The sequence below is a fragment of the Ovis aries genome, chromosome 20 (assembly GCF_016772045.2).
Source record: "Ovis aries strain OAR_USU_Benz2616 breed Rambouillet chromosome 20, ARS-UI_Ramb_v3.0, whole genome shotgun sequence".
Lineage (NCBI taxonomy): Eukaryota > Metazoa > Chordata > Mammalia > Artiodactyla > Bovidae > Ovis > Ovis aries.
Window position 1 is genome coordinate 23,742,397 of NC_056073.1, and position 25,662 is coordinate 23,768,058.

The window sequence follows — 25,662 nt, forward strand, 5'->3', positions numbered from 1 at the left end:
ACCATATATAGTCAGTAAGATTCAAATGTGGTAGAGATCAGAAATTTATGAAGTTAATGTTTACAGTTCACTTGTATGGTATGGACCTCCTTTTCTCCTCAGTTTTCCATCAACACTGGGGACATGGATTTCACATACACAAGCACACAAGTGATTAGAGGCCACAGATCAGGGTACTATTTGGAGAAGGCAGCGCTAAGGTCTCCAGCAATAACTCTACCGCAAAGACAGAGGGAGTCATCAGGAACACAGGGAGAGGGAACTCAGGAGGCCGGCAGACAGCATCACCTAGAAGGAAGGCATCACATCTTGCCCACTGCTCAGTCCCCAAAAGGCAAAATGCAAAAAGGCAAAATGGCTGTCTGACAAGGCCTTACAAACAGCTGAAGAAAGAAGAGAGGCTAAAAGCAAAAGAGAAAAGGAAAGATATATCCATTTGAAGGCAGAGTTCCAAAGTGTAGCAAGGAGAGATAAGAAAGCCTTCCTCAGTGATCAATGCAAAGAAGTAGAGGAAAACAGTAGAATGGGAAAGACTAGAGATCTGTTCAAGAAGATTACAGCTACCAAGGGAACATTTCATGCAAAGATGGGCTCGATAAAGGACAGAAATGTTATGGACCTAACAGAAGCAGAAGATATTAAGAAGAGGTGGCAAGAATACACAGAAGAACTGTACAAAAAAGATCTTCATGACCCAGATAATCATGATGATGTGATCACTCACCTAGAGCCAGACATCCTGGAATGTGAGGTCAACTGGGCTTTAGGAGGCATCACTATGAACAAAGCTAGTGGAGGTGATGGAATTTCAGCTGAGCTATTTCAAATCCTGAGACATGATGTTGTGAAAGTGTTGCACTCAATATACCAGCAAATTTGGAAAACTCAGCAGTGGCCACAGGACTGGAAAAGGTCAGTTTTCATTCCAATCCCAAAGAAAGGCAATGTCAAAGAATGCTCAAATTACCGCACAATTGCACTCATCTCACACGCTAGCAAAGTAATGCTCAAAATTCTCCAAGCCAGGCTTCAGCAATACATGAACCATGAACTTCCAAATGTTCAAGCTGGATTTAGAAAAGGCAGAGGAACCAGAGATCAAATTGCCAACATCCGCTGGATCACAGAAAAAGCAAGAGAGTTCCAGAAAAACATCTACTTTTGCTTTATTGGCTATGCCAAAGCCTTTGACTGTGTGGATCACAACAAACTGTGGAAAATTCTGAAGGAGATGGGAATACCAGACCACCTGACCTGCCTCGAGAAATCTGTATGCAGGTCAAGAAGCACCAGTTAGAACTGGACATGGAACAACAGACTGGTTCCAAATTGGGAAAGGAGTACTTCAAGGCTGTATATTGTCACCCTGCTTATTTAACTTATATGCAGAGTACATCATGCAAAATGCCAGACTGGATGAAGCACAAACTGGAATCAAGATTGTTGGGAGAAATAACTTCAGATATGCAGATGACACCATCCTTATGGCAAAAAGCAATGAAGAACTAAAGAGCCTCTTGATGAAAGTGAAAGGAGAGAGTGTTAAAGTTGGCTTAAAACTCAACATTTAGAAAACTAAGATCATGGCATCCAGTTCCATTACTTCACAGCAAATAGATGAGGAAACAATGGAAACAGTGAGAGATTTTTTTTAGAGGGCTCCAAAATCACTACAGATGGTGACTGCATCCATGAAATTAAAACAGATGTTGGATGTTGCTTACGCTTTGGGAGGAAAGCTATGACCAATCTAGACAGCTTATTAAAAAGCAGAGACATTACTTTGCCATAAAAGTTCCATCTAGTCAAAGCTACGGTTTATCCAGTAGTCACGTATAGATGTGAGAGTTGGCTACAAAGGAAGTTGAGCACCAAAAAATTAATGCTTTTGAACTGTGGTGTTGGAGAAGACTCTTGAGAGTCCCTTGGACTGCAAGGAGATCAAACCAGTCAATTCTTAAGGAAATCAGTCCTGAATATTCATTGGAAGGACTGATACTGAAGCTGAAACTCCAATACTTTGGCCACCTGATGTGAAGAAATGACTCTTTTGAAAAGGTCCTGATGCTGGGAAAGACTGAAGGCAGGAGGAGAAGGGGACGCAGAGGTTCAGTTGGTTGGATAGCATCACCAACTCGATGGACATGGGTTTGAGTAAGCTCCAGGAGTTAGTGATAGACAGGGAAGTCTGGCATGCTGCAGTCCATGGGGTCGCAAAGAGCTGGACATGACTGAGAGACTGAACTGAACTGAACTGAAGACCCCAAAAGACGTCCAGCCATTATCCTGTTGTTAATCTTATGAACCAGAATAAAATTTCTCCATCTCTTTTAGAGGAGACGAGAGGCCTTATTTCTGTCAACTGTTGTAGGAATTGCTGGAATCCAGGGGTCTCTGAAAAGGGGAGGGGGTATGGAGATGGACCCATTCTATCTCTGCCTTCACCATTCACTTAACAGTTCAGTTCAATTTATTCACTTAACAACAGTCATCAATGGTCTCCTGTTACAATGCCCTCTGGCATTAGAAAAGATACAGACCTAATAGGGAGGCATTTGGACAAGATGAACACAAATAATTATATTACATATAAAAGGTATTAAGTGAATAAAAGGGAAGTGTCACAAAAGTTGAGAAAAGGGGACTATTCCTTCTAGATAGCTGAATTTTATTTTATTTTTACTTTACAATATTATATTGGTTTTGCCATACATTGACATGAATCTGCCACGGGTGTACATGTGTTCCCCATTCTGAACCCCGCCTCCCACCTTCCTCCCCATACCATTCCTCTGGGTCATCCCAGTGCACCAGCCCCAAGCATCCTGTCTCATGCATCAAACCTGGACTAGCAATTTGTTTCACACATGATAATATACATGTTTCAATGCTATTTTCCCAAATCATCCTACCCTCTCCCTCTTCCACGGAGTCCAGAAGACTGTTCTATACATCTGTGTCTCTTTTGCTGTCTCGCATATAGCATTATCATTACCATCTTTCTAAATTCCATATATATGTGTTAGTATACTGTATTGGTGTTTTTCTTTCTGGCTTACATCACTCTGTATGATAGGCTCTGGTTTCATCCACCTCATTAGAACTGATTCAAATGTATTCTTTTTAATGGCTGAGTAACATTCCATTGTGTATATGTAGCACAGCTTTCTTATCCATTCGTCTGCTGATGGACATCTAGGTTGCTTCCATGTCCTGGCTATTATAAAGTGTTGCAATGAACATTGGGGTACATGTGTCTCTTTCAATTCTGGTTTCCTTGGTGTGTATGCCCAGCAGTGGGATTGCTGGGTCATATGGCAGTTCTATTTCCAGTTTTTAAAGGAATCTCCACACTGTTCTCCATAGTGGCTGTCCTAGTTTGCATTCCCACCAACAGTGTAAGAGGGTTCCCTTTTCTCCACACCCTGTCCAGCATTTATTGCTTGTAGACTTTTGGATCGCAGCCATTCTGACTGGCGTCAGATGGTACCTCATTGTGGTTTTGATTTGCATTCCTCTGATAATGAGTGATGTTGAGCATCTTTTCATGTGTTTGTTAGCCATCTGTATGTCTTCTTTGGAGAAATGTCTTTAGTTCTTCGGCCCATTTTTTGATTGGGTCGTTTATTTATCTGGAATTAAGCTGCAGGAGTTGCTTGTATATTTTTGAGATTATGGTTATGTGAGAGAAGTGTGTCTTGAAACCAAGATTCTTAAGTTATGTACAGAGAACGGTGTCCTAGAGAGCAAAGAGAGGGAATAGAGGATGGGCATCTGTAGGGAGTTTGTTAACTGAGACTGAACTGAAGATGCAGCTGGGAAATGGAGTAGGTAGAGGGAACGGGGATGTAAACCAAGATGCTGCAGAGGTGGAATCAATAAAACTAGCAGGCCACAAGGCAAGGTTGCAATGGAAGGCCGAGGGTTAAGGAGAACTCTGAGGTGTCTAGCCTGGGACGTTTTGGGGGCTATTCACCAAACTAGGGGAACAGGAAACAATTGCAAAAGAATGGTACAAAACTGAGTTTCCACAGAGCATAGCAGGACTCCTTCTTGGTTCTTCTGTGGACCCCAGGTGTGTGCAAACCCTACAATTAAGCCTTCAGCAAATGGGATTTGAAGCAGTGTGACATGATTTAGGAACTGGAGAGACTAAACATGGTAACTTAGGATAATGAAAGTCTTTCTCTCCTTTAGCATTATGGTGATTGCTTTACCCTTTTTTATCACCTGGAATTTTTCATTTTCCCCAAAATATTATTCTCGTGTCCCCACCATATTAGAAAGCCATAAAGAATTGGTGGCCAAGTATCACTTCTTTGTAACTTTGCAGAGAGAGGACCTTAAAAGGTATTTTTAAAAATCAGGAAACAAATACATACTTATTTCATCTGTATTGGAAGATGAAATTTAAGCTCATTCATTTTTAACAGGTGATGACAAGCAATCCTATTGGAAGAAACAGTGCAGGTGAGTGTGTGCGAAGGTGTTAGACCAGTCCCAGGAAGAGTGAGTTGGTGGAGGTGAGTGTGAGGAGGGGCAAGCGGGTGGAATCCAGAGTAGAGTCAGGTCTTGGAGAGCTTTGGATAAGCTAATAATAACAAGAGCAATAATAAATAACACACACAGCATACACACTGTGCCAGAAATCTCTCCATGCTTATAGTGATATTCGCTCACTCAATCAGCATAACAACATCTGAGTATGGGTGATATTATTAGGACAATTCTCGTGATGAGGAAATCGAAGTGCACAGAGAGGACAGTTGACCCTCTTGAGGCCATGAAGTAAAGTCAACAAGGGCATCAGATTAAACCCAGTCGTGCTGATGCCCAAGTTGGTTTTTTTTTTTTGGGGGGGGGTAAGGAAATTAATATTTATTGTCATATAGTATGTGCCACATGTGGTACAAATAACACCCTTTCATTTCATTCTCACAACAACCCTGTGAAGTAGGTATTATCCCCTTTTTACACATGAGGAATCTTTTTCTGACAATGTAGACTGTCTCTTGAATTTTCCTGTTGACATTAATTCACATTTATTTACTTTCTTCCTCCTTATTGTCAAGATTTTGGCAACTGTATAACCCCAAATGTATACTTTCACTCAATAAATATTAATTTAATGAAATAAGTTTCACAGTACATCATTGAATGATTGAAAATCAGAACCTACCATCCCTCTATCTCAGGTTACATCTTTTTCTAGCACTCCTTGAAGACATCCTGAGCTAGTGAGCACCCTTGCTGGTTTCCACATTTCCCATTTATTAAATACATCCACAGTCAATTCATCATCAGCCCTATTGGACTCTCTGAGCTCAGTCTCCATAGTCTCATTTGTCATTGTGCAGTCACCCAGTCATGCCCAGCTCTTTGTGATCCCATGAACTGCAGCATGCCAGGCTTCCCTGCCCTTCACTGTCTTTCTGACTTTGCTCACTCATGGCCATTGAGTCAGCAATACCAAGCAACCATCTCATCCTCTGTTGCCCCCTTCTCCTCCTGCCCTCAATATTTCCCAGTGATGCCCAAGTTTTATGCTCTTAATTGTCAACTTCTCCTGCCTCTCCAACTGAGGTTGGTAATTCATTAAATCTTGTGAATAGCTGAATGACAAAAGTAGATGTGAATTTTAAAAACTGGCTCAGATGCTCCCTATGTCAAAGGCCCTGGTAAAAGTAAAATTCAAGGGATAGATACATGCTTTACTCCCTTCCCTGCTGCATACATACAATTTTTGGTAAAAGCTGTAGCATGATAAATTGACAGTCTATATCTACTGTACAGCAGAAATGCTCAATTCTATCAGCAAATATTTGATGGTGATGCTTGGTGTTTGCAAAATGCTTATGAGAGAGACAGGCCAATCACTTGATCAGCAAATGCCACCAGTTTAAAAACACAGAAGGAAAAGGAAATTAGAGTGTCATGGTAATAATAAAATAAAACCAAATTTATTTAAAGCTAGCAGTAATTAGGTATTTACAGCTGGTAATAGTTTTCAAAGAAAGGCAGGAGAGGTCTCATTACTTCCTTTGGAAACAATGCTCTTAAGATGTGGACAAATCTTAGAAGATAAGAAAACAAATCCATTTGGATCCCCAGGGGAACATTTGGAACACACATCTTTCTATTTTGAACTTGGATGTCCTAGTAAAATGGCCTCGTTCATTCTCCCATCTCTTCAATCTAAACTCATCCATAGGAGCCCTATCCCTTGTTTCATTCCTGATAATTTATTAATAAGCCACCACATAAAATATGTCCCTTAATAAAATATCCAAGCATTGTGGACTGCGTAATGTACTTAATTTAAGCTGGGAAACTGAGATTCATGTAGATGGTCATATTAGATTAGGGGAAAGATAAGCATCACTCCTGCTGTGTGCTGGAGAATGCAGCTGAATATGCCATTCTTCACAGAGCTGGGTTCTGAGGACCACTTTCAAACAACTGTCCTGAATTTGCATGCCATGATACGGACAAGCTTCTGGAAACCAAAATCAAAGTTGTCTTAGATGGAATCTAGGAAGAGTTCCTGCCCCCTTCTCTCAAACTCCATCCTTCACACTCCCACCCACTCATATTTCCTACTACTTTCTCATGCAGGTCCAGGAGCTGGATGGAAAATGGATGGCTAATTTCATAGGAAACTTAAAAAAAAACAAACCCTCATTTCCTCTGTAGGGGAAAAAAATGCAAACAGGCAAGCAAACCGATATACAGATACACACACAGTCACCGGAGTTCATTAAACTCATTAGAAGCAGAATGACGTCACACTGCTATGGTTTGGTTATACATCCACTCAGAACCAGTGAGATTTGGATTCCTTTTCAAGCAGAAAATATCACGATAATTAGTTATTACTTAGAAAACAAGCAATATTTTTCTCTTTAGAGCATATGTTTCAAAATTCAGATCTATGGAAGTTATTGAATATTTTTCATATACCATATTCATACTTGGCAAATCTATCTTGTGTTCTGCCCATTGTCTTTGTAATTTCTGTGTCCTCAAAAACACGGAACATTGGTCTGAATCAAATGCTTATCTTTTCTCTGCTTGGCAGCAATTCTAATGGCTATTTAACAATATAACAAGCAAAAATCAGCTGGCATCATGCACAATGTAGGCAAATAATACCTTTCACAAAAAGTACGATAAGCAGCAAAGCAGAGCTTAACAAAGCTGACATTTCTTGAGGGTTCCATATTCCATCTAATTTGCATAGTTGGTATTGGGCAACTCCAGGCTCTTCATTCCAGATTCAATTATGTTGCCAAACTGGCAGCTTTGCAATGGCTGAGGGAAAGATTATATGCCTATACGCTGGTTTTCCTTTTCTTCAAGTAATGAATTCAAATGTTAAACCAATAATCTTCTAGTAAGAAAAAACATATATGAATGTCAACTCGAATCATTGGTTAACAGCTGAGTGAATCAGCTGGACTTGTGTGTTCTTTTGCTGGGGTATAATTTCCTTGAGAAGAAATAACAAAGGCTAAAGAAGGGTCTATAAACTAAATTGATTCAGAAACTGAGAGCGAGCAGGAGGCTACAGTTCATACACCATGGATCTGTTTCTCTCTGTAGAAATCACCCTATTGTTTAAGCTTACCTTCTGCCATCCTGGTGACTTCTTTTTCAGTCTCTACTTGTGACCCTTGGTGTTTGGGTGAGACATGGCTGTGATTCCTTTGATCATTAGTCTGAGTCTCAGAAATCTCTTCGTTTTTTATTTCTAAATTAATGAAAAAAAAAGTGGTTTTTTTTAAGAATAAAATGACATATTTATTGCAAATGAGCCTGAAGTGTTAGGATATTTCTCTTGTCCACTCCCCCCAAATCATTGTGATAAATGTGCAGCAAAATGCACCCAATATCCCAGAGCTTCAGGAACACTAAAATGAAATCCCATATACTGACCACTACCATGGAGGTATAAAATCGCTGTCCAATATGGCGGCCACTCCATGTGGCAGCTGAATATGTGAAATGTGTCTGTAAACATAAAATACACACTTGATTTTTCAAAAATTCAAGGTACCTAATATTTTTAGATTCATTACGTGTTGAAATATTATTTTGATATTTTAGGTTTGTTGTTCAGTAGCATTGCTAAGGCATGCCCAACTCTTTGAGAACCCATGGACTGCAGCATGCCAGGCTTCCCTGTCCTTCACCATCTCCCAGAATTTGCTCACACTCATGTTCATTGAGTCTGTGATGCCATCCAACCATCTGTCGCCCCCTTCTCCTGCCTTTAATCTTTCCCAGCATCAGGGTCTTTTCCAATGAGTCAGCTCTTCACATCAGGTGGCCAAAGTATTGGAACTTCAGCTCCAGCTAATTTTAGGTTAAATGGCTACTAGAAAATGACACTATCTGCCTGGTCATATAACCATGAATATGGTTATAGTTATCTTTCTGTTGACCAGGGTGGCTATAGAATGTTCCTAGTACAGTAAGTGCCCTACACATGAACCTTCAAGTTGCAAACTTTCAAAGATTTGAACATGTGTTTGAATGTCCAATCACATAAGTCAGTTCACGTGTCTGGCATACATTGTCACATTACTGCATCCTCTACAAGTGGTTGTGCTCTGGTGTGCTTTCCTGTCCAGTGCTGTATAGAGTACAGTAGTACAGTATCTTTATTTCAAGCCAGATCTTTAAGCGGATGACTTCATTGAACTTTTTGCTATGCAACGCAAGGAGCTTACTAATGAAGACCTGATGGAGTCGGAGGTCCAGAGAAAAAACAAAAGGAGACAAGAGGAAGAAGTAACTGAAGAACCGAAGAGATTCATGATGCAGGAAATGGCCAGGGGATTTTCGCTATTTGAGGAGGCACTGTTAGCATTTGAGGCACAGGACCTGAACATACAACAGTACATGGAGGTTGCAGAAGCTGTTCAGAATATAATCCAGTGAGACAGTGTCATCTATGATGAGAAAAAAAGAGCTACTATCCAGATATCACTGGATCCTTATTCCAAGAGGGCAGATAGAGTTGAACCCATCAAGGAACCAGAAGCTGTGCCATCAACATCAGGGTTCCGTGAAACTGCAGCTGACCCTCTAACTCCTATTGCTGAAGATCCTTTAGCTCTACCATCTCCCACCTCCTCTCTCTCCTTCAGTCAGTAACTCTTCTTGCCAGTTTACTCAATGCCAGCCCCTGTATGCCTGCCGTTGTACTATACTACTGCATTTTTCAAGGTACTGTAAAATTTTAAGTGCTTTATTTTTTGTGTTTGCTTTCTATGTATTTTGTGTGAAAATTATTAGAAATCTATTGCACCAGCTCCAAGGATCCTGTAACGAACCTGGACTGGTGATTCATTTCTTATATGATATTATATATGTTTCCATGCCATTGCCCCAGATCATCCCACCCTCCCCCTCTCCCACAGAGTCCAAAAGACTGTTATATACATCTGTGTCTCTTTTGCTGTCTTGCATACGGGGTTATCATTACCATTTTCTAAATTCCATATATATGCGTTAGTATACTGTATTGGTGTTTTTCTTTCTGGCTTACTTCACTCTGTACAATAGGTATGGGGAGGGAGGTGAGAAGGGGGTTCAGGATGGGGAACATGTGTATGCCCGTGGCGGGTTCATGTTGATGTGTGGAAGAACCAATACAATATTGTAAACTAATTAGCCTCCAATTAAAATAAATAAATTTAAATTTAAAAATAACAAAAAAAGAAACCTATTACAGTAAAGTGCAGTACTATACAGCCAATTGTGTTAGTTGGGTACCTAGGCTAACTTGGTCGGACTTACAAATTTGACTTACGAAAGTGCTCTCGGAAGAACTCGTCCATATGTGGGGACTTACTGTATTTTTTTCAGGTTTTATTTAGAAATAATTATAGATTCACAGAAAGTGTCAAAGAAACATACAGGGATGACCCATGCACCTCCACTTAGCCTTCTCTTCACATCAACAACTTACATTAACTGTAGTATGATATCAAAACTAGGAAACTGGCATTAGTGCAATCCACAGACTTCATATAGCTGTGTGTATTTGATCGAAGAGTTTATATCTTCAGTCAGCTCTTGACTGGAGTGATGCTTTAATTCATTTATTCACTGAATATATTAATGAAAATACATTTACATTCTTCATGCCAGACACTGTTATAGGTACTATAAGATCAATTGTAAGTATGAAAGATCAGGTCCCTGCCCTTTCCTGATGGCTCACATGGTAAAGCATCTCCCTGCAGTGTGGGAGACCTGGGTTCGATCCTGGGTTGGGAAGATCCCCTGGAGAAGGAAATGTCAACCCACTCTAGTACTCTTGCCTGGAAAATTCCATGGACTGAGGAGCCTGGTAGGCTACAGTCCATAGGGTAGCAAAGAGTCGGACATGACTGAGTGACTTCACTTTCACTTTGGATGGCAGATGATAAGCAAATAAATTATAATATAATGTCAGATAATGCCATGCCAAGAGACATGATAATTGTTTCAAGAAAAAGCACTTTTGTGATTGTTTTGAGCAAAACTGACTGATTTTTTTTTTTTCATGAAACACCATTTTCACATTGAAAGCACTTGAAAGAAAAAACTGAAAGACAAATTATGGTTATTCAAAATAGGGTATTTGGGAGATTTCTTTTATAAGTAAATTAAGTAAGCCTATAACTTCAAAGAAACGATAGTATTTGTCATCAGTGATATAAATCAAGCTCACATTGGAAATTTTAGAAGTTTAGAAAACGTTGTTATAAACTACCATGAGCTTCACAGAATTTCTAATTCTATTGATATTAACATGTAGTTTTTTAAAAAATTGTAGAATGAAATATATTAGTATCAGCATTTGGTATATCTATATAACTCAGTGAAACAACATTTACCAAATGGCCAAAACATAATTTTTCAAAATCACCTGTGGGCAAAATTCAAAGTTCAAGGTAGACTTGTGGATTTTCATGTAACAGAATAAAAAAGTATATTGAGATGTACCTTTAAGTAACTATCTCTGGTCTAGTTTGGGTACAGCAACAGATAAGAACATCTACTGTATATGTAAAAGTTATTAAAATAGTCTTTCTTTTTCTACAAGGTATCTATTTGAGGCTAGAATTTTCTTCAGATACTTGAGTCAAAACAATACATTGCAACAGACCAAATGCAGAAGCTGCTAAGAGAATCCAGCTGACTTTTCTTAAATCAGACATTAAAGAAATTTGTAAAAAAATACCATTCTTTTCACTATACACATTTTACAGCACAATTTTTAAGCTAAAAATATGAAGCTTGCCTCAAAATAAAGAGCATCTAGTGGAACTTCCTTCTCCAGCTTCTCTCAGAAATCCAAGCACAGTGAACTGTCTGGTGGTGGCACCCTACTTCTTGCTCTTTTCTTTCTTAATTTTTTACCTTCACCCTTTGCCTTTCTTCATTCTGCCTTTTTATACTCACTCTTCCTTATCACTTTGTTTTCCTAGTATCTCCTAATTCCACAAGGGTTTTATCCATGTCTCCATCCCCATCTCACCGTCCCAAAAAAGAAGAAAAAAAAAAAAAAAAAGATCAGATTCTGGGAAAATGCCCAAGAACACAATTTCTATCCTCCTAGGGAAAAAGAGGCGAACAAACAAAAAACCCAAGCACTCTCTTCCTTCTTCTGAAAAAGAAAAATTTTTCCCCTTGTTTATAGAATTTGCCTTTTGGAAGGTCGCCTGGGCTGTACCACACAGTGTTTCAGAGAGTGGGGTCTAGCGAGAACCTAACTAGCCGGTTTGATCCTGGTGGTGAGACTTTGGGAAAGTGACTTCGCTTTTTTGTGCTTCATGTTGCGATTCATGGGGTTGCAAAGAGTTGGACACGACTGAGCGACTGAACTGAACTGAACTGAACTGTGCCATGTCTGAACACAGAGTACTCGGTACCTATTTGATAGAGCTGTTCTGAAGACTGAATGAATTCAAGTCTCTAAAGTACCTAGAACCCAGTCCATAATGAGTATTCAAAAAATAAGAGCTGTCGCTATTATTATTGTTATTATATATTATTACTGTTGTTGTTATTTGGGATTAGGCAATCCTTGTCTCTATAAATTGAGCAATTTGGCTGCACGCTGTTTGATATGTTACAGAGGCTCATAAAATATGTTTCTTTGCGGGAAGAAAAAGAATAGTTAGTATGTTATGCATAACGGTATATTTTTTCAGATATTTTTATTCAAAAACAATCTACATACTTCTGGTTTTGCTTTTCTTAAACCAACAGCATACAAGGCAGCACAGAGCCAGCCACGAGACCCCTGAGCACAAGGAAGCAGCCATGATGATGGTGGGTCTCTCGGACGGAGTCACAGGTAAGACAGCAAACGACCTGGAGCGAGCTGTAAAATTGACCCCTGCTCAAAAAAAAAAACAAATAAATACAAAATAATAATAAGATGCTAATACAATAAAATACTATGGAAGAGATATGGTTAAACCAGTACCTGGCACCTAGTTGGTTCAATAAATATTTACTGAATTAGATGATTAAATATATGAATCAATAATAAATGCAAGACTCCTGTTTCTGATGAACTGCAAGATTCCAACAATATCATATGATTGTTATTTCCAGTTCTGTTCATTACAATGGGAGAATGCCTCCAATGCTCTCCTTTTTCAGACCTACTTTCTCCACCAGTGCAAAACTGAAGATTCACTCTTATGCTCCACTAATTAGAACAGAGAGGAAGGAAGGAACCGAAGGAGGAAGGAAGGAAACTGTAACTGAGATAAATATCCACAGCATTATGCTGAGTAAAGTCCATTTCTAAAGGATGCTTATGATGTGTGTTAAGTGTTAGTTGCTCAGTTGTGTCTGATTCTTTGTAACCCCATGGGCTGGGAGCCCACCAAGCAAGAAAACTGGAATGGGTTTCCAGTTTTCTGAAATTCCAGTGGGATTCCAGTTTTCTGGAAACTTCTCCAGGGGATCTTGCCGACCAGTGGTTGAATCTGGGTCTCCCGTATTGCAGCAGATTCTTTACTATCTGACCCACAAAGGAAGCCCTGTATATATGATATGATTCCATTTATATGATATTTTAGAAGAGACAATTATAGAGATAGAAACCAGATCAGAAGTTGCAGGGATCAGTGGGAGGATGAGAGAACAAAGGAAAAATATAAAGGAGACCTTTGGGAAATGTTCAGTATCCTGATTGTGGTAGTGATTATATGAATCTCTCTCTATATATATATATATATTTGAATTTATAAAATAACCTACCAAAAAGATCATTTTTACTGTATGTTATTTCAAAAATAGAAAGCTTAAGACTTTGCCTATAATTTTGGGAATGATAAGTTCATTATCTTAATTGTGGGGATAGTTTCATGGACGTATAGATTCATCAAAGCTTATTTAATAGTACACTTTAAATATGTGTAGCTTATCATACGTCAATTATATCTCAAGACAAAAGTTAAAGAAAAACACTTGCTTGTGAACATATATTAGTTATAACCAGTGTTTTTGAGTAGCTCACTCAAAACAAACAAACCCCCAAATCTCTGCTTTCATCTGAATAATTCAGGCAAAAATAGAGCTTTTATTTTATCGACTCAAGGAAACACTGTGTTTTCTTTGCTGCGCTTTCCTTGGGCTGAACCTGACATTGGATTGGAAGTCACAGTTAGATCCCTAGTCTCTTGACTCCTGGCTGACTTGGTCCCAAAACTACTATAACAAAATTATCTAGAAATGCTTTTCTTGTGTGTACATCTTATACTTGAGCCGTAGTTGGCTTGTTTGTTATCAATTAGTTGCTTTTTATGGACAACTGAATAAGCTAATTCTAGCCTAGAGACAGAGGGATGGGTTTTACTAGGGATTCACAGAAGTAAAAACAAAATTCTTTATTCTTTTATCCATTTTCCAATAACTGCTCAGTGATTGTTTACTTCACCAAGTAGACAAGTTACTGTTCTCATTCTTAAGATATTTACAAGCTAATAAATGAAATAGGAAACACATACAAATGTAATACAAATCAGAATGTGACCCATGCCACCAGAATGATGCAAGTCAAATGCTATGGAAGTTTATTTTCCATTGATAGGCTTGGGGAAAGCATTCCATAGGAGGGAGTATCTAGATGGGGATGTGAAAGTTGACTAAATAAAGACAGAAAAGAGAAAAAGTGATCTATACTGAAAAAAATTACTGCCAAGAAATACCAGGAATTAATGCAGGAAAAAATGGGAGGCAAATTTGGGTGGGCATTACATGTCAAAAGCGAAAAGACCTGTGACAACATTCTGAAGTCAGTGTCATAAATAGAAAAATTCTGAGTGGGGAAGTCGCTTGAGCCACCTGGGATATAGAAGAGCAAGCCATGAAAGTGTTTAGAACACAGATAATGACACAGAGGCTGAAATCAGGCCTGAGGTTTCTAAGTCTAGAGCACTAACCTGGGTCTAAGGCTGGAGACTACCAGTTTTTAAATACTTTCAACAGCAGAACATTATTTAAATGCAATCTTAGACAGAATCTCGGTATATTCACCTATTCATAAACACGTATTTATTTGTGCCTATGACATGCCAGTTTTTGTTTTTGTTTACACTGGGGATGTAACGCTGAACTAGGCAGAATTCCTGTCCATTTTGGAATTTAGGTTCTAAGGCAGAATAGAGCAGGCAGGCAATAGACAGACAAGCAAATACTCAGATACTCTTGACACCAGGGAGTGAGGAATTCTCAGCAGAAGACCGAGAATGCCTGGAGATGGGAGGAACAAGATTGGGACAGTGGTGCAGACAGAGTGAGGCAGAAAAGAGCTCTCTGAGGAGATGACATTTGAGAAGAACCCTGGGTGAACTGGTGAGGAAGACAGGTGAATTTAGGGAGGAGGAATATTCTAGACTCGGAAATAGCAACTGCAGTTGGGTCAGGTGGCAGAGTGCGTTCCATCTCCACCCAGCAGCCCTGGAGAGCCCCTAAGAGTCCCGGGGCCCCAGGAAATGGTTAAAGAAACCACAGCCTAGACACCAGTAATGACAGTGCACGGGGAAAGGCTGGGCGGGAAGTCAGTAGAACAAGCCTACAGACACCTTGCCTTCTGGGGACTGTCTCAGGAAGTTCAGAAATGGAAAAATGACCTGGATTAATCCACATGTTAGAAAGACTTATGAGGATTCTATACACACTTGGTCAACCTATGCAGTTTCTCAGTTCCTCAATTTTTATATTTCCAAAATAGCATAGTGATTATAGTCAATGATACTGTATAATAAACTTCAAAGTCACTAAGTGAGTAGGTCTTAACTGTTCTCAGAACAACAACAAAAAGAATGATAATTATGTAATGTGATATAGATGTTAGCTAACACCACAGGGGTAATCATATGGCTATATATAAATATATTAAACCAACATACTGTTCACCTTAAACTTATACAGGGTTATGTCAATGGAACCTCAATAGAAAATAAATTATATACATGTATATTAAAAGTGTATGGATGTGAGAGTTGGACTGTGAAGAAGGCTGAGCGCCAAAGAATTGATGCTTTTGAACTGTGGTGTTGGAGAAGACTCTTGAGAGTCCCTTGGACTGCAAGGAGATCCAACCAGTCCATTCCGAAGGAGATCAGCCCTGGGATTTCTTTGGAAGGAATGATGCTAAAGCTGAAACTCCAGTACTTTGGCCACCTCATGTGAAGAGTTGACTCATTGGAAAAGACTGATGCTGGGAGGGATTGGGGGCAGGAGGAAAAGGGGACAACAGAGGATGAGATGGCTGGATAGCACCACTAACTCGATGGATGTGAATCTGAGTGAACTCCAGGAGTTGGTGATGGACAGGGAGGCCTGGCATGCTGCGATTCATGGGGTCGCAAAGAGTTGGACATGACTGAGCAACTGAACTGACTGGTATTAAAAGAACTAAGTCCTTAATTACGTCTTTGATGTATCTACAGAGCTAAAAAAATGTATGTCTTTGTATGCAGCAACTAATGGAACATTGATTAAAGTGACATTTATTTCCATTAAAAAAAATAAAGACATGGACAATCTTGGAAATTTTAGAGAGACAGTTAGCCAATCTCCATGATCTAAAATCAGGAATCACATCTACCATTATCTGCCATCTCTGGACATTAAGTAGATATTGAATTTTGTCCCTTTCCTTCATTTTAAGAAAAATAAATAAATATGAGACAAAACATAATAAAATAGGAATAAAGGTGAGTTCCTCTCTCTAAGGGATATGAGGAAATGGAAATGATTGCAATCCTCTGTTTGATTCAAAAATGAAACAACAATAACAGATCCATGAATAAATACTTGTCACAGCTCTTCTATTAGAGCTTGTTAAAAAGGAGAAATGTCACACTGATTGGTCTATCCATCTAAGGACAGGCCAGGATAAGCTGCTTTCCCGAATAATTCCAGCCATAGCCATTGATAACACCTGGAAACAAGCAGTTACTCTCAGGAGTTATACTGTTAATGAACATGAGGTTATGGAGTCACAGAAGGGCAGGCCTTCTGATGTTTTCTATTTCTCCTTCATCTTTTCTCTCCTCATTTAAATAGAGGAGAGAAAAGAAAAAGAAATTCTATGCCTCACCTTGTAGAATGTCTTGAAAATGACTAAGAATAATTTAAGGAAAATGATAAACAAAAAAATGAAAGACAATTCCTCAGTTAGGGGACTTTGCAAGCTGTAGGTAGAAATTAAAGGAAGCAGTAGGCCAGTAAATGTGAACACTAGGGCCAGCTCAAAATCACAGTGTCACCAAGAAGCTTCTGTCTACAATATAGTTTACATTTGGCTTTATAACATATGCCTTCAAATAACCTTGATGAAGTATTTAGTCTTAGTTAACTACTGAGAAAACTGTAGGGTAATGGCCTTTTAAATATCCAACAAGCTGGGACCAAAATATCCAGCTCTGCATGTGTTACCTTTCAAAATATATCTTTGGGAATCCCATGGTCAAGGCACTGAACATTCTCCATGAATCTGTCCTTCCATTAGGACAATATCACAGATATCAAAAGAATAGCTGTCTTACAAAATTAACAATACTACCTGACCCCAAATGATATTCTCTTTGTGAAGAAAAATGGTTTAAAACTTGGAACTGAGAGGAGGCAAAAAAAAAAAAAAGATTACAGATCTTATCAATGTCATAAAAGAGGATTTTCAAACAAACTCATCCAAGGTTTATTAAATTCTCTGGAACACACCTTTGTTGAACTTAATGTTTAACATTTAGGGGCCAGTCTTGTGAATTTGTAGAACACTGGGTAAACTGAAAATGATTTTCATCCAGTAAGAAAGTAAGTGATATTCATAGACACACAACTCAGAAAAGTTTAGAGTTTGGTTGCCCTGTATCCAATTTAGCAAACTGATTTCAGCAGTCTTTTCTTTCCAGGCTACATGAACTATACACCTTGCTATCCTCCTGGTTCCCACATTAAAAAGTTAAATAACTTGTTGACAAGTGTCCATCATACATTTTCATGAGAGCCATATTTTTAACTTTTTGAAAGTATACCATGGTTTGAATTTAAGTTTCATGAAAGAGAACTCATATCTGGCCTTAATTAAATATTTGTTGCTGGGGTTCAGATAGCTCACATGAAAACATTTCATTTCCTTTGCCATTTCCAATATCTAAGAGGTTTAAGTCCACTCATGATTGTTCTGGTTTTTTTTTTTTTTTTTTTTTTGAAGCCTTGCATTATCACAGCTGATGCATTAAGTACTTTCCACAGTTACCTGTCTTAAGTATCAGACTAATTTCCCAGACTCAAATTAATAATTGATTATAAATATCAACTTTTCAGTTCAAATGTAATGCTACAATTTTTAGAATTTTCTCGATGTTCCCTTAGGTGAGGAAGGTTTTTTCTAGTAAATTACAATACTGCATGCAATATCTAAATCATTTTAAAGTGGTAATTGTGTCTCTATCAGAGTTTAATCCTTTATAAAAAAGGATGCCCCAAGAAGGCAATGTCACCCCGCTCCAGTGCTCTTGCCTGGAAAATCCTATGGACAGAGGAGCCTGGTAGGCTGCAGCCCATGGGGTCGCTGAGGGTCGGACACGACTGAATGGCTTCACTTTCACTTTTCACTTTCATGCATTGGAGAAGGAAATGGCAACCCACTCCAGTGTTCTTGCCTGGAGAATCCCAGGGACGGCGGAGCCTGGTGGGCTGCCGTCTATGGGGTCGCACAGAGTTGGACACGACTCAAGCGACTTAGCAGCAACAGCAGCCCCAAATTAACTCTCACCATTCCTCTGTAGGGTGGAGATTGGACTCTATTCACGATGGAAATGGGAGAGTAATATTTTTCATAAACTCATCTGCCTTTGAAGTTTAAGTAGCATTTATTCACTACAAAGTGATTGAATAATAGTACCCTCTAACAAAGTGAAATTTGTCAGAATGCTTCAGAAGGGAGATTTCTTTTGAACATTTTCTCAGAAAGAACTGGATTGTATAAACAGTTTACACACACCTTCTACCTACAGTTCTAAAGTATCAGGATTTTGAATGTGTATAGTCCTCATTTCCAAGGTGGGGTGGGGCAGTGGATGAGGCAGGCAGGACTACAAGATAAGGTTTCATAAAATTCAATATTCCACGACTCTCTTCCTTACAAATTAAAAATTTTAATATTCAACCAAATTCCATCAAATGTCATAGGAAAAAAAGTAGAACATTCAAAGTAAATTTTAACAACTAGAAGAAAATGTACATTTGGATTCTTGCTTACCAGGAAGCAATACTTGCTCTTCAGGCTTAATTTTTTACATGTGTTCTGGCTTCTCACACCATAATGATATAAACAGGGGAATTTTTTCTCTAAGCCACAGTGACTCTTATTCATGAGAGGAGCTAGTCCCATTATAAAGGAGAAGGGGCTATATTTTAAAAAGAAAGAAAGAAACAGATAATAAAAACACACTGTGTTGAAATTACCTGGAGGGGAAATGACAGTAAAAATAAAGTGCCAATTTGACCCAGAGATCAAAACTGCCAAGTTGGAGAAGCTCACATAACCATCTTGAGTTCCTGCGTGAGTACATCCTACAAACAAACACAAAACCAAACAGCGAATGTTAGTTACCTACACTAGAGCAATTTCTTCAAGTAATCTCTGTAGACAGGCAATTGGACAATAAAGAAAAAATTAATTAAAAAGGTTACTAAATCCATCAGGCTTCTCTTAGGCAAATCTTGAAACCAAGTAAGTCAAGACAGAATAATAGTGAGTGAAAGTCACTCAGTTGTGTCCAGCTCTTTGTGACCCCATGGACTGTAGCCCGCCAAGCTCCTCTGTCCATGGAATTTTCCAGGCAAGAATATAGGAGTGGGTAGCCATTCCCTTCTCCAGGGGATCTTCCTAACCCAGGGATCGAACCTAGGTCTCCCGCATTTTCAGGCAGATTCTTTACCATCTGAGCCATCAGGGAAGCCCATAATAATAGTTACAACAGCTAACATATATCAAAGTTCACTCTGCCAAACATCAGGCATTCTATTCATCATTATATACAAACTACACAATACCACAAAATATGCTATTATCTACAGTCTAGAGATTAGGAAATAGGCTCAGAAAAAATTAAATTACTTGGTGAGAAGGTTATAGGTCAAATCTGCCTGATTTCATAAAGTTTGTATTCTTAGCCACTATTGGGTAAGAATACACCACTTCCCAGGTGGTGTAAGTGGTAAAGAACATGCTTGCCAATACAGGTTAGACATACGAGATGTGGTTTCAGTCTCCGGATGAGGAAGATCCCATGGAGGAAGAAATGGCAACCTACTCCAGCATTCTTGCCTGGAGAATTCCATGGACAGAGGAGCCTGGCAGACTGCAGTTCATAGGGTCACACAGAGTCAGACACGACTGAAGCAAGTCAGCATGCACGCATGCATTTTATTATTAAATGTCTCTCAAGAAAGAAAGTCTATTATCTTTCTTGGCGGTCAGTTTCTAGGCTCTGCCTCTCTTCTAGTCAAGGGATCTGTAGTTTATGTGGTGGCAGAGTGAGGCCAATAGATTAGGAGCACAGCTATGCATCAGATCAGGACTGATAAAGACTACCCTCTTCAGCAACGTGTATTGTCTGCACTTTGGTTTCTCTGAATAAAATGCAAAAAGGAAAGCTTTGGATGCAGCATGCTTGGGGCTGGTGCATGGGGATGACCCAGAGAGATGTTATGGGGAGGGAGGTGGGAGGGGGGTTCATGTTTGGGAACGCATGTAAGAATTAAAGATATTAAAATTTAAAAAATAAAAAAAATAAAAAATTTTTTTTAAAAAAAGGAAAGCTTACATTTTCTAACAATAGGCCATCCATTTACAAACAGAAAGAAGGAAACTGAGCTCCAGATCCCATTCACAATTCCATGAATTAGTCTTCCGCCTCCACTACCCTCAAATGACTTTGCTAATTAACAGCTGCTCCATTTCAGTTTGGAAATGTCACTGTGATTATTGGTTTGATGGACAATGAGACAGGAGAGTGGTCCTAATGTTTAAAAATTGGTTTGAGATCTTTAAGGCTGAAAGATATCATAAAGATAGAATATACGCAGTGTTAAACATTTTTCAATTCAATTGCTCAATCCTTTTTGGGAAAACATTGTCTTTCCTCATCTATTTTGCAGAGCTAACTAAAACTTCCCTTTTCAGAAACATCTTTTCCTTCATCACTTCAGAGTCCCAAAATAAATAAAAATGCCCAGAAAAATGGAAATAAATAAGCCAAGACTCAAATAAATGATAGGCGCCCAAGATAAATGCCGTTCATACTCTTTAAAACCTATATGCATCAAAATTATGGTCAATAAACTCTTGCAAACAATGAACTGCAGAGTACAGATGTTCAACATGAAATCGTTTGCTGCAGTTTTTCCTTTGACAAACGTCCTTATTGTTCCCATCTTTGGAGGAATACAAAGCAGCATTTAATCGAAATATGTCCGGCGAGCACAGTGAGTCTGCCTCATAGAACAGCCGCCAAACTGCCTAATGAAAAGTACTTTAGCTCCAAATGGGCTTGCTTTTGTGTTAAATACCAGCTTGCCTCAGAGATCTCTACAAAGATTCCCATATATATCTATGATATTCTCAGATTTGAAGCATATGTGCCCAAAAGCATAGGCAGTTTCTGCCAAGTACAGTACATTACTCTGGGGTTCACCATATCTCTGGAACAATAATTGTAAAATAGACAAATGTCATTGACAGGCTCCCTGATCAAGCTGGGACTGGCTGAGGGAACCTGGGAGAAGATGAGGTGCTGGGTTTGAAGCAAGATTGAAGTTGATCACATGATTTATCAGGGAATGTTACTTGAATGTGATTATGTAAGGAATAGGGTTTTAAAATACCTTTTTAGTCCAAATTCCACCCCCACCCATTCCCACAACTATCCATCTTACCCTTAGCTATCTACACTAGCAAACTATTACATTATTAATGTTGAGTTTTTTTAATATTAAGGACATATTTTTCTATAATGAGGATCTATAGTTAAATATCAGAGGATCTGAAGGACCTAAAATAATTAACTTTGAGTATATAAATCCACAGGGCTTCCCAGGTGGCACAGTGGTAAAGAACCCACCTGCCAATGCAGGAGATGTAAGGGATGGGGGTTCGATCCTTGGGTGGGGAAGATCCCCTGGAGGAAGAAATGGTAACCCACTCCAGTGTTCCTGCCTGGAAAATTTCATGGACAGAGGAGCCTGACTGGCTACAGTCCACGGAGTTGCAAAGAGTTGGACATGCCTGAGCACACACACAGCACACGTGTATAAACCCACTGTTTTGTAACAGCTAATAATCTTTTTTTTTTAACTGAAGAGGATTGACTGAGGTCAAAGAACATGAAGTCAAATGGCAGAACAAAAGGTTTAGGCTAGACATATAGACATGATTTTGTTGTTAATTTATTTTTCTGCAGGAAATACTTAAGTTAGGTGGTCTATGCCAAATGGTTTTGGTTCCATTTTCTCTGAAGTTAAGGAAAAATAATTCATGATGGTGTTGAGACATACTCTCAATAATTGAAATAAACTGCTTGGTAATGTGGTTATTTCTATAAATAATTTCTTTCCTGTATCATGACATTCACCCACACACGCATAATGTATGCATATTAGACACCCAGACCATTCCTCATATGTTCACAGTGAATCTCCAAACAAGGACAATGGTGACAATACTGATTCAGGGGAGTTGGCTCGCTTGAGCATGACTTGGTGTTAATACAAACGCATAACAAATGGTTTAATGCCTTATTCATTTTGCATGATCCGGTATGATTCTAAACAAGTGGGTGAGGATATCCTTGGGATAACTGAAAGAAAAGTAATGAAGAGTCTGGGGTAGTATGAGTCAGGAGTGGGGCACAGTAGAGTATAGAGGCTGATTAAGGTACAGTGGACGAGTAGGTATGAGGTAGGGGTAAGGCATGGAGTGTAAGGTACTGGGTACAGGTAATGTATGAAGGATGGCAAGGTACATATTTCATAGGAGGCGTGAGGATGAGCTTAGACTCAAAGCCAGGGTAGAGCAAGAAGTAACTGTAAAATCAGAGTCATTCTTGGACACCAGCAATGTTGCAGATAGGCAAATGTTTAAATTGGTAAATGAGTTGTTTACAAGTGTGTAAAAGCATTACAGAACACTCAAACTAATATAAATGTCCTAACCCATATGGTGTCTAACTGCATTCTTCTGTGTGTGGATATTCAGTTTTCCCCAATACAATTTGCTGAAGAGATAATTCTTTCTCCATTGTATATCCTTAATTCCTGTGTTGAATATCAGTTGGCCATAAGTGAGTGAATTTACTTCTCAGCTCTCTAGTCTGTTCCATTCATCTATATGCCTGTTTTGAAGCCAGTATCATACTGTTTACTATAGTTTTCTAATATGCTTTAAAATTAGGAAGTGGTGACTCTCATTATGTTCTTATTTTTCAAGATCATTTTGGTTATTTAAGATCTTCTGCAGCTCCATAAAAATTCTAGAATTGCTTTTTTTCTATTTCTATAAGAAATATTGAGATTTTGATGGAGATTAAACTGAATCTGTAGCTCTCTTTAGGTAGTATTGACATTTTAAGCAAAATTAGACAAGTGAGATTACATCAAATTTAAAAGCTTCTGCATAGTTAACAACAGAATGAAAAGGCAACTTATAGCATGGGAGAAAATGTTTGCAACACATTTATCTGATAGGGTGTTAGTTTGCAAAATATACAAGAAACTCTTAAACCTCGGTCACCTAAAAACTAATAACCCAATTAAGAAATAGGCTTAGACCTTGAACAGACATTTCTCCAAAGAAGACCTGTAAATGGCCAACAGGCATATGCAAAGATGCTCAACATCATTAGTCATCAGGGAAATACATATCAAAACCACAATGAGATATCATCTCACACCTAATAGGACAGCTATTTTCAAAAAGGCCAAAAGACAGCCAAGTTTTGGTTTCTAGCAAGTTTCTAGGAGAAATTAGAATTCTCAAGCACTTTTAATGATAATGCAAAATGGTGTAGCCTTTATGGAAAAGAGTATCAAGGTGCCTCACAAAATTAAAACTAGAAATACCACATGATCCATCAGGCACACTTCTGGGTATTTATCCAAAATAATTAAAAGCAGGATCTCAAAGAGGTATCCCCATCTTTGTTTCAGTGCTATTTATATTAGCCAAGATGTGGAAATAGTCTAAATGCTCACCAACAGATGAAAAAAAAAAAATATATATATATATATACACACCCACACATATATATATAGGCTTCCCCGGTGGCTCAGATGGTAAAGAATCTGCTTGCAATGCAGGAGACCCAAGTTTGATCCCTGGGTTGGGAAGACCCCCTGGAGAAGGGAATTCCATGGACAGGGGAGCCTGGAGAGCTGCACTCTATGTGGTTGAAAAGAGTCAGACATGACTGAGTGACTAACACTTTCACACACACACACACACACACCACACACACACACACACACACACACACACACACACACATATGCTACAGGTATGACAAAAATGCTCACCATACCACAGGGCAGATGGCTCCTTAAACATTTCCTGTCAAACTTCTGTACTTTTTAGAAGACACTGGCATTGTACACTGGTGGTGGAATTTTTTTTTCCCTCCAAATTATCAAAGATACTGAGTATTAGTGACTTTGTTATGAATCCCCAGTGGTTGCAAACATTTTTGGGCAGATGCATTTATAGCGGGTCTCCGAATTTCACAAGTACCTACCTCTCAGCACAGAATCTAATGTCCCTTCCAGGGAAACCGAAATGACCCAAGGCTCTGACGGGGGCCCCAAGGACTCTACTCTCCGATTCTGGGGGAAAACAAAAAAGGAAAAATAGGACTCAGAAGAGAATTTTGTGAAGTTAACCAAAAAAGAAGAGGATTCGGACAGAATCTTTCATATACCACACATTCATGAGGATAAGCAAAGGAAAATAAAATAAAATAAATAAAATAATAAATATTCTTTGTCATGTTAAGAAGAATCTATTAAATAATTGTATCGTGAGAAGGGAGATTATTGCAAGAAAATTTGGGGCAGGGCAGTGAAGAGGACAAAGGAAAGCTAAGTTTACAGAAAAGGAGACCGACACTGCTTGCTGAAGGTTAATAAAATAGGAATCCACCCATGACATTAGTAAATAGAGAAAAGATAAAATCCAAGGACTTGGACACTGAAATTAGAATGAAGCATACAGAAGCCTCTTATTGATATTGTACTTAACCACATACAGGAGAAATCACTTAAAATAACATAGAACTATAATGTAATGGCATAAATGCCTTCACCAGCATATGAAATGACTTCTTCAGATACAGATCCAGCACTTTGGGAAGGACAGATTTCTGAGAAGACACCTGAGACCTACTGTAAGAATTTGTTTGGAGTGAAAAAGTATTTGAATTCTACTCTTATCCATAATTATATTCTGGACTTTTTACAGAAAATAGAAGGAAAGCAAGCTGTGCAATGGAAGGAAAATAATGAAAGTAGTTAGATGTTCTAAGTGCACCAACTGTCACAGGGTGGGTGTTCTGTACACGTGTATTATGATGATGACGGAGTCTGAAACATGCTCCGAATACAATATGGTACCCGGCTCCAAGTAAAGATTGTTACCTGTGCACAAAGTACCTGCTTATCCAGAAAAACAAGCTGTGGTTGTATTGTGAGTTCTTTTCCCACTTCTCCATCTGAAGGCTGGACGAGGACTGAAAGACTATAAGGCCGAATATATATCAAGTTCCCAGTTTTGAAACTGCTTGTATTTCTAGCACATGTTAAAAAAAAGAAAAGAATCCATGCCTCAGATTTCAGATATCATACCACTGTAGTAGCTATTTTTCATAATACACCATTACTAGTGAAAAGGTTTGCCTTTGTTTCTAGAAACTAAATAATACACTGTATAGCAAACATGAACTTACAGCCAAAGAATAATTATTTATTTACTTTATATGTTTGCTTTGCCATAGGAAATGATGAAATAGGTGTCTGAGGGGTGGGGTGGGAGAACATATATTATGAACTTAGATTTAATCACAATTTATTAACTCCAAAAAATCT

At 38.7% G+C, this 25,662-nt stretch overlaps 1 protein-coding gene across 3 annotated transcripts in view; it reads right to left on the bottom strand.

Moving 5' to 3' along the window:
* The window catches only part of PKHD1 (PKHD1 ciliary IPT domain containing fibrocystin/polyductin), a 454,852-nt gene that overhangs the window by 17,407 nt on the left and 411,783 nt on the right, over window positions 1-25,662 (bottom strand). For all 3 annotated transcript variants that reach the window (XM_060403704.1, XM_060403705.1, XM_027959080.3), the window contains exons 62-66: window positions 25,231-25,366; window positions 24,318-24,405; window positions 18,994-19,101; window positions 12,239-12,397; window positions 7,628-7,750 (exon numbers count right to left, since the gene is read on the bottom strand). In XM_060403704.1, the coding sequence (XP_060259687.1) occupies window positions 7,628-7,750; window positions 12,239-12,397; window positions 18,994-19,101; window positions 24,318-24,405; window positions 25,231-25,366 (614 nt within the window). The remainder of the gene's footprint in view (window positions 1-7,627; window positions 7,751-12,238; window positions 12,398-18,993; window positions 19,102-24,317; window positions 24,406-25,230; window positions 25,367-25,662) is intronic.